We start from the raw sequence: 13,534 nt of genomic DNA, 5'->3' as shown, positions 1-13,534 counted from the left end.
TCTATACTTTAGTTTTCTTTGTATGATTGATATGCACAAATTATTTGTTAAATAAAGAGCTCATATCCAGGCTGGGTATTTGCAACATACCTGATCTGTGCACCAATACCAGGTGGCAATTATGGTGAGCCCCAGAGTCATGCCAGGCCAGGGCAGGTCTCCGGTGACGGCGTCTCTGAACAGGTGCATGGCATCAGCACGTGGCAGGTGGCAGGTACTGTTAGGGATAATTTTACTGGGTATCGCTATGCTGTAAACCTGCTCCAGGTTGCTGTAGCCACCGATCTTGTTGAAAGCTGCACACACACAGACACAGGTTGTTGTTTTTTTTATTTAAGACTTAAACTTACAGGGGTGTCAATCTTTTTTTTAATCTCGGACCATTACAGCATCATCATACTCTAAAAAGGACTGGTTGGGCTGTGTAAATGAAGGTTTTGATTTTACTATTCATTTTAAAGAGCTCACAGCTCAGGCATTATGTTTTATTATCTGTTTTATTTTGCAGGTTCAGCCCATTTTTACACTAAAGAACAAATCCCTCTCCTTCATAAAGTGATCTGCTATTTATCTGGCTCTTAAGGCCAGATAAACTATAGTGACAGGCCTAAATTGAGCCACAGGCCTTGAGTTTGACAAATGTATTATATTCTATGCAATGGATAAAGCTGATATAAAGCAATCTATTTTTCTACCCTGTTTCAGTTCAGTCCTTGTATCTGACCATGTTATGAATCTAGTAAACCTAAAGCGGTCCTCTACCTTGAGTTGTTCATCTGCTGTATGGCAAGTTTTTAGTTAATAATCATTTAGCAATCCTATTGTTGGTCCTTTATTCCAGTTTCTGTCGATCAAACAGTGCGGTTATCCATATTTGCGATTTCCTGAAGTATAGCTGGCAGACGCCAGGACCTTCCCTGCCCACACATCTCCTCCAGCTCCTCTGGAGAAAGCCCTTCTATAACCAGCAGAGAGACAGAGAAAGGGTCCCCTGGCCTTCTCCTCAGTGGGACGAGCCCAGAAAAAGGGTTTAATTGAAAGAGATGTCTGAACCAACTCAGCAATGTAAAGGAAAAGTAATTTCACCCTGCGTTTATTAAAGTATTTCTGACCCCCAGGCAGTACCTCCGTGGACCCCCTAGAGGTCGCGGACCTGTTTAAGACCTTCGCTCTAAGGGATTGCCCAGCCACCCTGCGGAGAAAGCTCATCTCAAAAACTTGTATCCAGGGTCTTCTTCTTGCTGTCATGATCCAGGTTTCGTGACCATAGGTGGGGAAAGAATTCAAACCTACTGTTAAATTGAGAGCTTCGCCTTTTGGGTCGGACTCAGTTCTCTCTTCACCACAACAGTTCTAGTGCAGCCTCTGTATTTCAGCAGCAGCTGCACAGGTCCCAGTCAAATCTCACCTCACTCTTGAACAGCACACCAAGCTACTTGAAGAGGGCATGTCACCTTTTTCTACTTGAGAACTATGGCCTTAGACTTGGAGGAGCTGATCTTCATCCCTGCTGCTTTCCACTTGACTGTATACCGCTCCAGTCCATGTTGTAGTGAGCCAGCAGAACCACCCGCAAAAAAGGAGACACAGGGAACCTAAAAACTCCTCTAGCCCTTAGCTGCGTCTAATAACTCCTGTACAGGTGATAGAGCGCAGCCCTGCAGGAGTCCAACGGGAACCAGGAACAGGTCTGATTCAATGCAGTTCGATCTACTGCTCCGCTTGTATAGAGACTGGATGGCCCCTAGTAAAGGGCCCCTGACTATGATCTGCTGGAGTACCCCACAACTTTAAGTAACCTTTTAAATTTCCTACATAATTTGCATTGTTTGTTGCTAGAAGATCTTGTAGAGACATCAGTGGTGCTGCAGAGGAATCCAGTGTCACTAATGACATCTTAATAGGTTCTCATTGATGCACTATAAGTCACAGGCAGTAGAGAACGCTCTATGGGATCTTGCTGGTTTCACTATAGAAAGCCCCTGGCAAGTGGGGCAAGTGTTGTAGATGTAGAAGATGTGAGGAATGCTCTGATCTTTATATTAGAGACACCAAACAACCTCTCCACAGATGCATGGTCCAACACAGAAGAGCGACATCCTCGGGAGAATATTCTGCGGTACATCTACACCTTATGGACAAAGGAAATTCTTTTGAGGACCAGAATGTTCACATTTTGGACAAAGAAGATAGGTGGTTTGAGAGGAGTTTGAAGTAGGCCATCTATGTTAAGAAAGGAGGTGGTGGACTCAGATCTTAGCTTTCAAAAAGCTACAATTCAGCGACTGGGTTGACTCCTTCCTGCTATGATCGCAACCCCCACCCCCTTACAGGGGAACAGAACACCTCGCCTGTGCAGCCAGTCCAAAAATTCCCTTTAACAACCCCTCTTTCAGAGAGATAGACAGGTATCAGATATTGCAGGCTAACAAAGAACCCAAACGACTGCCCATTCCTAAGACCGGTTCATCCGGTTCAATTTGCATGTTTTCCAAGCCAAAACAATCCTTTGTTCTTAGTCCACTCTACGTTTATAAAGCATCAAACTCCCCGCTATTTCTGACATTTTGAATTGAAAAAGTTTTCTGGATGGGAAGCGAAACAAATTCAAACTTGGAAACAAAGTGCAATGGATTGTTCTTTAACTTTTTTTAATTCCCAGCAGCTACCCTATTCATAGTTCTTGATATTGCTGTCCCTGGTTCAATTCTAGATATCTGACCTTTGTTGTTTTTCTGCCCTCCATCTTTCCATTTCCTGTTTAAATACTTCAAATAAGCACTCGAGTCACAAAACCTTGAAAAAAATCCACTAGCAGCAGATTGTCTGTTGGACTCTATAAACACCTCAGGCAGCAGCAGTGTCTCATGGACCTCAGTGATGCATGTTCATTCATGTTCAGTCACTGGAGTGAAAATGAATAAAAAAGCAGTTTGTCTAAAGAAAAACCTTAAAAGATCCTTATAACCTCAATAAATATCCAATGAGTCCACTTCAAAACATCCCTGTAACATCAATCTACTTGAAAGCAAAATCTAAGTGAAAAAGAAACCAAACAACCCTCTCCACAGACGCATGGCCCAACACAGAAGAGCGTCCTCCTCAGGACAAGACTCTGTGGTACATCTACACCTTATGGACAAAGGACATTGTTTTGAGGACCAGAATGTTTACATTTTGGACAAAGAAGATAGGTGCTTTGTATATCTAAGTTGTTGTTTGTCTTAGAATTTAAACGTACCAGTAATTGTCAGGATGATTGCACCGATGATCATAATAAACGTCTGTAAAGTGTCTGTGTAGATGACAGCAGCCAGTCCACCTGGTGAAAGGAAAACAAGGAACATTTTAACCATCACTCACATGTTTTTTATCAGATTGTTTTTAAACTCACTTAGTTTAAAACCATTACTGACAAAAGTTCTGAAATATAACAGCTCTGTTGATGACAAATGGATATGAATTTGCTAATTAAATAATTTGAGGAAGAACAGCTAACTGATGCTGATGATATTGTGGCTCTAAAGCATAAAAAGCATTTATCAAATTGCAATAGATGCAGTTTTATTTTTTGTGTGCCTGTGTCTACCTGCAATGGTGTAGAGCGCAGTGACCACCAGCATGAGGACAGTGGACAGGTAGAGGTTCCAGCCCAGGCAGACCTGGACAAACAGGGCTCCAGAATACAAGTCAGTCTGGCAGAACAAACAAAAGGCATGTTTGAAACAGGCAGAAAAACTTGAATTGCTTTTTTTTTTTTTTTTTGGCATACAGCTTGTCTCTGTGTTGTACCGATATTTTAGTGAAGATCGACAGCAGGAGTGAGAGTACAGCCAGGTAAGTTCGGATCCTCTCTCCTCCAAAACGGCGCCCCAGATACTCCGGCATTGTGACAATCTAAAAAATATATATAATATATATATATATATAAAAAGGGCATTTTTACATTTCCATTACATCAAACCTGTTTACATTTTTTTTAGAACTTACATTTCATTGATTTTTTTAAACAAAGCAATTACAACCATGCAACAGCAATAAGTATAATTTTTAACAATGTGAAATTATACCCTCTATTTAACTTCTAAGCATGACATTTTACAATTTCTGAGATATCTGCCATGACATTTACAATATGCTGATGAAGATTCTCAGTCATCCACGTCATAGTCATTCCGTAAAAGTTTAAAAAAACAATCCACTGGACTTGGTATCCAAAGTTTGAAGACGTTCTCTTCCAGGAAGCTTTTTCAATTCAAAAAACTTTTACGGAATGACATTTACAATATAAAACAGTGATGTTTAGGAAGACAATTTCCACACAGGGATAAAGCTGTTTTGAACAATGTTTAGGGTATACAAAGATATTGACAATTTTACATCTTAAAGAGTAAAATTCTGTCCTTCATCTTGAAGTAAAAACCTAACAAGACATGGTCGTCCACCTGAACAGACAGGTTTATCAAGTAGGGCATTAAATAGCAGGGGAACAGCCAAGAGGCCCGTGCTGACTCTGGAGGGGCTGTTGACAGGAAAACTGTTAGTTGTGTAACCACAGAGTCGTCCTCTTTGCAGTTTGTGACAACCCATGAAGAGGACAACTCAATCTTTCAGAGGAAGCCGCTCATGTCAGATGAAGCTGAACCTTTTAATGGTGGAAAACTAAAAGTGTAGATAACCCTAAATTTATGGTATTATCCCCATGTGAAAACAGGGGTTATGTTTCAATTCCAGCATGGACAGGAAGGTTTGCCCAAGTAGCTTAATGTACCTAAATACAGGCCAATCCTTGACAGTCTTTCTGTAGGACAAATGCCTTAGTTACAGTTAAATAGTTTAGATCAAAGCAAATTAAACCAAAGTTCACAATCATTTGATTGGAGTTGATTGGGAGTTGATCCTCCCAATCCAGATTTACTGTTCGATGTTGCAAAAAAAAGAAGAAAAAAAATCAACTGATATATGTTCAAAGTTAATACAAAATGCCCCTGAGAGTTGATGAAAAGATGGACAGTGTTAAATGTTCTGCAGACGTGAAAGAAAACCTGTTGGAGGCAACAAAAGAAATTGAGACAGGGCCAGAAATTCATCTTCTAGCAGGACAATGTCCCTAAACATGGACCCAGTGACAAGCTCGCAGCCCTGGTAGCTGATCTAATTACTCACTTCATTCAGCTGCCGTACCCTCCCTGCTCTCTAATTATCCATGATCTTATCCACCAGCTCCTGCTGATTTATATACGGCTCAGCCCAGCTATTGGGGCCAGATCATTATTTCGTGTTTGTTCCATGTTTTTTTTTTTTTTGCCGTTATTTGGAGTTGTTTCCATGGATCATGTTCCCGTCCCTGGAGGTCGGTGGATTGAGATGGTTTACTGTTTTTCTCCTGTCTACTGATCATGCCCCGGCTCTTCTGTGCAGAGCCCTCTCTGTTTTGGTTCATGGTGCAGGAAGAGATTTAATTCCCATAATCTTGGCTCCTAGGTGGAGTACAGTTTAAAGTTTTGCAGTTCTCCTGGTAACATGTCTTGTCTCTGTTCCTCTCAACCGCTGGGCCTGTCTGTCTCCATCTGAGCATGTCTGTCTGAGTTTGCTGCTGGACTCTGAACCTGCCTGGGTGCTCTATGGATTCCTGGAACCCTGGATTTGTCTTTTCCTGTTCTGATCATAACCCCTGACCGGGCTACAGAGTCCTGGATCTCAGAAAGCTCCTGTGCTGAACTGTTTCCCTGACCTGGATCTGTCTCCTGTCTGCTCACTGGGGTTGCTGCATCTCTGTACAGCTCAGCGCCTCATCTCGTTGGCAGTCCATCAGCTGATCCTGCCTCACCCGAGAGGATGGACTGATCTGTTAAACCAGGTATGTTCCTCACTTACCTGTGTTTCTCCCACAACCAGAGCGCCAGTGATGGGAGATTCCCCCGCAGCCGCTGCAGGTCCGCTGATCCACAGCAGTCCACATTCCATGTCTGTTCTCTTTCTGTTTATTTTTGTCATTATACGTTTTGAAACTTCCCACTGTCTGTCTCACCTGAATACTGGGTCCATCTGTCCAGTTTTATGACACCCAGAGCTACAATGGGCTGAATCAAAGCTCATTCAAGGCTTAAGATTGTCTAGTCAAAGTCTATATCCAAATCAACGCAATTTAGCACAACACTGTGGAACTTCATTGTGTGGTTGTGCCTACATTGTAGGCTTGGTCCACACAAAACCAATAAAATGTATTAATATATGAAAATTTAAAAAAAACATTAAAATGCTTTTGCATTTTCCAGATAACAGTATGATGTGCTTTTGATTACTGCCTTTGAATAAACATAATGAGTTCACATCTCATTAAGTGATCGTTCAACAAGGGGGTGTAGGGTAACCTTTGGCCTTTTTTTTTTTAATTGTAGCTGTGAGTGTAACACCCTGTTAAAGAATTTATGAGGCGGGGAGTCCTTGTTTGAGAAAAGTCTTTTGGCACCTAAATCTACCTGCAGAACCAGCCTTGACAAGAAGGCACACACCCATATATACCTTTATGAGAATGTATGTGTGTGTAAACTGACCCCTGAGGAGATGTAGACAGGCACAAAGATCCAAGCGAGCGCCAGCAGCGCATAGGTTGCCTGAGATTGTTTGGACAACAGATAAGAAAAGAAAAGACATTCAGATTCTCCAAAGCAGTCAAAATGAAAAATCAGACAGAGGTCAGACAGTTAGAAACGCTTATGCATAAGATAAAGATCTCATGTCTGCTAGGCTGGGCTGGGTCCAATGGCTGCGGTGCTGCCACCTGCTGCATGTTGCATGTCATACCAAACCTGCAGGTGATTTCATTAACTAAGACAAAGGATTCATAAGCTGCAAATTCACAGCTTTTGTTAACAGACACAAAGAGATCAGTTTTCTTACCCCATGTTTTTCTTTTTTTCTTTTTTGCTTAAATCTCAAAATGCATGTAGATCTGCAGGCTGGATGTGTTTCATTCCAGAGTGTGAAGTGTGTTGTTACAATGAACAGATCAATAATTAGGATGCTGGGATTCTTACTCACGTTCCATTCAAACCCGGCGACAGCAATGCCACCAGCGGCCCCAGTCCCCGCCAGGCCGATGAACAGACCCGAGCCCTCTGAGCTGGCAAAAAGAGACGAGCCAATCTGCACACAACACAAATATTCAGCCTCCTTTGCTTGTCTTCATTTTGAAATTAGCAACATTAGAAAAAAGATAAATTTGTATACAAAATTTTGCCTGAGTCCATATGTGCAAAGAAAGGTGATCAGTAAATAAAACATATGTAGAAAAAAATCTAAAACAAAAACTGATTTTGTAAAATCCTAAAAGACACACAAATACACTATTATGCAAGTTAAATATTGGTATATTGGTATATAAAATTATCAACCAAGTGTCGAGTTTTTGTTCTTTACACAATCCTACAACAAGACACACGTCAACTCCCTATTCCTTATTATAATATTAAACTTTTTCAAATCTCTATCCTCTATAGAGAGCTCAAACAATTGAATTAAATATAACATCAAAATTGTATCTATTTTGTGTTTTATTATTTTTGCTGAATCTCTCTTGTTACTTTTGTGTCTCCTGTTATTAATACAGTAATCATCATTATTTATTTATTTATATTTCACTTTTAATGTGTCACTTCAAGTATAAGTTTAAGCTGTGGTGAGATTTATTATGAGCCCTATGAGGCTTTTCTTATTTGCACATTCCACTCACTTCCTGGTTCTTTTGTGAATTGTTGTATTTTGTCGTGCAACTAAAGAAATAATTTATGTCCAAACATCTTTGGCACCTAGAGGTAAAAGCTGTTAAAAGCTTCCTTTGTCTCTATCATTTGATGTCACTGAAAAGTATGCAGCAGTCTACCTAGTTTGTTGCTCACACTTTAAAGCTGTTTATAAGATGTGCAGAATGCGGTTTAACAGAAGGGGATTGTTGACCTGATTAAGACGAGTTTTTGTTGGTGGAAAGGTTGATGTTCCTTCTTAACCAAATTCTGCAATATTCTGTCAGAAAGTTGGTAGTGGCCTTTGAACAATGTGGCCTCTGTGTGATGCACTTCCTCTCACGATTTCTAACTGGAAAATATGCTGAGGGACAATATGTATTCATGTTTTTAGTTCTTGATTAAAAAACAAACATTCCAATTGGACAAGCTTTAAAAAGTTAGTTAAGGCAACTGGCCTCTCAACCAAGAGCCTTCTTCAGTTCTAACTAGTGGAGGGGAGCACTGATATTAATATGCTGCAGGTCTAACAAGGCCAAGGAGGTCATATGGGGGGTGTTAATGGTCATTAGGGGGTTCTGATGGGTCGTTAGTTAAAAGAGAAAAAGGCGATGAGAGACTAAACATTTTCTTGAAAACTTCACGTCCGCTTGCCTAGACTGAACTAATTCAATCTTGTCTGATTCATTTTTTTTTATCAAGAAATAAAAATATGAATACATCTTGTCCCTCAGCATATTTTCCAGTAAGATGTGGCGTACAGTAATTTGGGTTGCCGTGTGCCTCAATGGGAGAGCAGGTGCATCACCAGGATGACTGAGAATCTTCACAGATATTTTAATTGGAAAGTATCAGCTTTGCAGTTTTTTTCTGTTGTACCTTATTAAACATGTGCATGGATTTTCTACAACAGAATCAGAACCAGATGCTGGCCAAAGCAGATAGCTGATGGTATCGACCCTGTTATGCAGGAGGTTAACATGATTTTTTTTTCCTTTCACCAACTCTTCATGCTTGTCCAGGATAAGTAACTGCTTTATAGGATTCATTGTACTGATTACTACAATACTGAGGTGATATGTGCTTTAAAAAAAAAAAAAAGACATACATTGCCCCAATAAAGTTTGAAAGTGGTAATAAAGAAATGTTACTCCAGAGAACCACAATGAGAGCCATCATCCACAAAAAATATACAGAACAACATTTAAAGCACTTACCTTTGGTATGATATCTTTTTTTATTTTGAAGCAGATACTTTTACAGGTTAATCATCATTGCTTAGCTACTACAGTACATGCTTAATTTTACAAAAATAAGAAACAAGAGGCAAAATACAAATAGAGATATCTCACAGTAGACAGGCAAAGACCATGTGGCACAAACAAATAACATGACTAACGAAACCTCAAAGACAAAAGCAACAAATAAGAAAAACAATAATAAAAAATAATAATAAAAACTTCCTCCTACCCCTTCCCACATACCCTGCAATGCTATCTGTCAGTCAGATTGGCTTGCTGATCCATGGTTTTAAGGTATAAAAGGAAGTATATATCATGACTGATATCCAGGACTTTAATTAGGGGACTTTGTTCTCTTTCCATAATAGGAGAATCAGTCTCTTAGCAGACACCAGACCATATGACATGAGACAGGCTTGTGAGCTTTTGAGTTTTTTTAGACTTTTCCGCAAGTCCAGTAATAATCCAAACAGGGTCTGGCTCTAGCTTTATCTTAAAAAGCTGTGAGAAAAATAAAAACACTTGACAGAAAAGCTTTACAACTTACAGCACATTATAAAACCATGGCGTAAATTAGCTTCTTTAACTTCACATTTGGAGATACTTCCGGAAAAAATTCTATGTTAACGTGCTTTTGAATAGTGTTTATGATTTCACAATAAGAAAGAGAGACTGGGAAAAAATTATTTCTAGGGTGGAACAAAAGTTAAAATGTTGGTGGTTTAGAATGCTTCGCTGCTTCAGGGCCTAAATGACTCATAACAACTGCTGGAACCTTGAATTCTGCTTTTAAGCCAAATAAGGTAATTAATTTGAGACCTTACAATCAGGTTAGACAGAGCATCAATAATTTAAACCTCATCATCAAGTCCCCCTCAGAGTAGTTAAAAAAAAGTAATGGTTCTGGAGTGGCCTAGTCAAAGTAAGAGCCATCATGTTTAAAACACATTTGCTGGATAAAAGATTGGGACAGAATTCCTCTCCAGAAGCTAAAAGACTCATTGCCACCAATACTGCCACAACCATTTAATTTGTTCAGGGAGTAGTGACCTTTTAGGGTTTCTTAAATGTACAGTCTGTAACTTCACATTGAATGGTCTGAAAAGGTTAAATGAGCAAAAACTGAAGAAATCTCCAAAGGGACAAATTCTTTATCACAGTACTGTATTTCTGTCTGCATTTGCCCTATGAGTGGAAAATATTAAATTAACTCATTGATTTGAATTAATCTAAGAGCAGTTTGGTTTCCTACGGTACAGAAACTGGTCCAGTTGTAAAATGCTGGAAGATGAGTTTGTCCTTATGGGTTGATGGTGGATTGAAATATTAGAACAAAACTAAAAGTCATATAAACAATAACACACGCACATTTTAGGTTAATTGTAGACAGACGTGTTTAATCATTTTTAAGTAGGAACAATAATAGATTTATTTGTTTTCTCTTTGGGATATCAATTTCCGAGTTTCCATGAGTATTGAGATTTTTTTTCTTTTGCTTTGGAAAGTCTTAATTTCATTTCATTTCATCCAAACCTATAAAAACTGCAGGATTTAATATCCATACTTCTACATGATTCCCCAATTTTATGCCATGATTTTTTTTTAAACATTTAACAGTTTCATAGTAACTCAATCTTTCTACCTCTTGTATTGTAAAACAAAATAAAATCCTAGCACTTTTTCTAATCAAGATGATAAAACAAGAATTATCGATGGGAATATCCATATGTAATGCCAAGGTTGTATAAAAATGCATGAGTTTTTCTTATTTAACTGAAAATGAAGAATAGTTTTTGTTGAAATAATCAAAAGTAATCCTAGAGAAGGACTCTTACCGGCCACCAGGCCATGTCCCTTCCAGCCAAGAAATATCCACTCAGAGTGTTCCTGCTCACCCTGCATGATGACTGACAGAAAACAGAGCTGTTTGAGCACAGGCTGTGAATCTAAGAAAGCATACATGTGTCGTTAGCTTTGACTCTTACCCATATACCCACAGCTAGGTTCAGGAGAAAATAAGTTGCAATGACAATAATATCAGAGAAGCTAAAGGACTGCGACCGGGTGTAGAAGTTGATGGTTGAATTCGGCATCCTCAAGTCGTCTCAGCAGGTACAAAAAAAAACCCCAAAAACTTTTCTTTGATGCTATTTTTGTTCAAATGTCATTAATGTAGAAATAAAGTCTCAGATTCCCAAAGTTACAGGCACCCTTTAAACCTTTAACCTTTAAAGTCGTCCAGTAAATCCCCCCCTCTTGGCTGAGCCACAAACTGAACTCTGTGTTAATGCAAACCCTTCCACAGGCTGTTAGATGTACGGCTGGAGAGGGCAGTTCCTTAGCTGAATTGATGATTAAACACATTACCCTAATGCACCTGCAGCACCAACACACACACACATTTTGCCAAGGAATAATGGAGTGTACTGTATGGCAGGGCACTGGAGTAGAGCAGATGCTCATGCCGACCAGAGTCCATGCTGACACACACACACACAGATGGTCAATCATTGCTGGTGACAAGTTTAGTATCATTAGTGTCTAAACACACAAACATCTTCTGCTGAGGTACTAATAGTGGTCAGTGAAGGTGTGTGACAAGAGACTTTGAGCTGATTGTGTTTTCACTTAAATTAGTTTGGACACAAGTATGTATGCAAGAAATATTTTTGGAAGTTTTGTAAGCCCCCCCCCTCACTATGTTATATTGAGTTTAAAGGGTTTCTGGCAAAATTAGGAGGGTGAGTAAGAACTGCAGTCCAAACTTATCTTTAATCTTTAAGCGAGTGATTTGGTTAATAGCTGATGACATTGGATGTCTAAGATTTTCTAACCTGCTGTGGAATAATAATAATAATAATTTAACTTTATTGATCTCAAATTGGAGAAATTTACCTCTGCATTTAACCCATCCTTGGGGAGCAGTGGTCGGCCATTGAGTGACGCCTGGGGAGCAGTGTGGGGTTAAGTGTTTTGCTCAGGAACCCATAGTCCAGGCTGTAGTAATCGAACCGGCTAATTGCAACCTTCTCATAGCACAAGCGCACTGCTCTAACCACTGGGCCACACCCCCCCCCCACTATTCTAGTACTAATACGATGGATGATAATTTGTAAAACGGACTATGTTTAAATGTTATTAATGCTTTCCTTCAAAAGTTATTCAATTATTTTCCAATAGAAAACCAAAGGATGCTACAGCATTTTAATATTCTGTTGTTTTATTTTCTTTTTACCATATATTTATGTATACCGTAGTAGGAAACGAAGGCCTGCAACACACAGCACCCGTTGCCCCTCATAGAGGTTAGTCTTCAGCAAAGGAGCAGCAGCCCCCAAACTAAAGAGGCCAAGGAATGCAAACAAGAAGAGCAACAAGCACCAAGCAGAGGAGACCCCATGAGGACCCCGAACAAGCAGGTCAGGAACCAGACCAGGGCCAAATTCAGAAAGACCAAGGTGGAGAAGACAGGATGTGGCCTGAGCAGCCTCACAAACGACATCAAACGAAGGGGGGCATTCAGATTTCTGTGTGCAAGTAGCCTTCCAGACCTGCATAATCTAGGTTGCATTATATAAAATCCTTTTTTCAAATGTATCTTTTTAGAAGTAGATGTGACAGAATCTAAACTATTGGTCCACCAGCCTCTGATTTTAAATTGCAGTTATTTAAAACTCTAACTGCATCCGTTTTGTTTAAATGGTACACAAACATGAGAGGACAAGAAGTCCGAGATAAGAGTGTTGAGTAAGTTTGCTTTCATGCTTCCCCGATGTGAAATTAACACAAACTGCTGGCCATTGTTTGCTTACTATAAGAAGCAGATGGCAGCGATGGTGACATGCTGACGTCACACATCATCATCATCATCAATCTCTCTTTCTCCCCCACGCACTCAGACAAACACACCACATGATATCAAAGCTGTGCACTGGAGTCAAGTCAAGACATTTTATTAAATCAGAGTTTGACCAAATAAATATTTTACAAGACTTACAGTTTAATGGAAAGGACTGCTGCTTTTTTATTTCTATTTTGTGGTAGAGGTATAAAAAAAGACATGTTTTCAAAGTGAAAACAAGATTCTAATTAAGTGATGATGTAAGCTTAAAGCTATAAACACAATAATGTAAAAATAGCATGTTGATTTTCCTAATGCTGAATATAAACCTTTTGCTTTATTCCAGCTGCTTCATTTATCCTAAACTATACATACTTTTCCTTGCTTCATAAATGAAATATAAAAACATGCATAGGATCCACATGGAACTGATATACTTTCTAGAGTAAAAGAAAATTTCCCACATAATAAGATAAAATAATTTTTTTATAAAACATCTTTAAAAACACTCAAATGGACTGTTAGGTTAATTGGTCTCTATAAACTGTAACTCATTTATGAACGTGTATACATGGTTGGTTGTTGCACTGTCATGGACAAAGATTAGGCCAGTGTTCGCAATGGATGGGTAAATTAAAACAAAATACCAAACAACAAGTAAACTGTTCAACATTACCTCATGTTGGTTGTATATATATATATATATA

General features: G+C 39.2%; 1 protein-coding gene across 1 annotated transcript in view; it reads right to left on the bottom strand.

The window, feature by feature from the left end:
- Window positions 1-11,239, bottom strand: part of slc5a10 (solute carrier family 5 (sodium/sugar cotransporter), member 10) — a 43,123-nt gene extending 31,884 nt beyond the window's left edge. The window contains exons 1-8 of the mRNA XM_015377357.1: window positions 10,972-11,239; window positions 10,822-10,893; window positions 7,045-7,149; window positions 6,558-6,617; window positions 3,793-3,897; window positions 3,590-3,695; window positions 3,242-3,322; window positions 91-296 (exon numbers count right to left, since the gene is read on the bottom strand). Of these exons, the coding sequence (XP_015232843.1) occupies window positions 91-296; window positions 3,242-3,322; window positions 3,590-3,695; window positions 3,793-3,897; window positions 6,558-6,617; window positions 7,045-7,149; window positions 10,822-10,893; window positions 10,972-11,079 (843 nt within the window). The 5' untranslated portion in view covers window positions 11,080-11,239. The remainder of the gene's footprint in view (window positions 1-90; window positions 297-3,241; window positions 3,323-3,589; window positions 3,696-3,792; window positions 3,898-6,557; window positions 6,618-7,044; window positions 7,150-10,821; window positions 10,894-10,971) is intronic.
- Window positions 11,240-13,534: the final 2,295 nt, after the last annotated feature.

Source organism: Cyprinodon variegatus, unplaced genomic scaffold (genome assembly GCF_000732505.1).
Source record: "Cyprinodon variegatus isolate N-32 unplaced genomic scaffold, C_variegatus-1.0 Scaffold152, whole genome shotgun sequence".
Taxonomy (NCBI): Eukaryota; Metazoa; Chordata; class Actinopteri; order Cyprinodontiformes; family Cyprinodontidae; genus Cyprinodon; species Cyprinodon variegatus.
The sequence above is the reverse complement of the archived record's forward strand: the minus strand, read 5'-3'. Positions and strand labels throughout refer to the sequence as shown.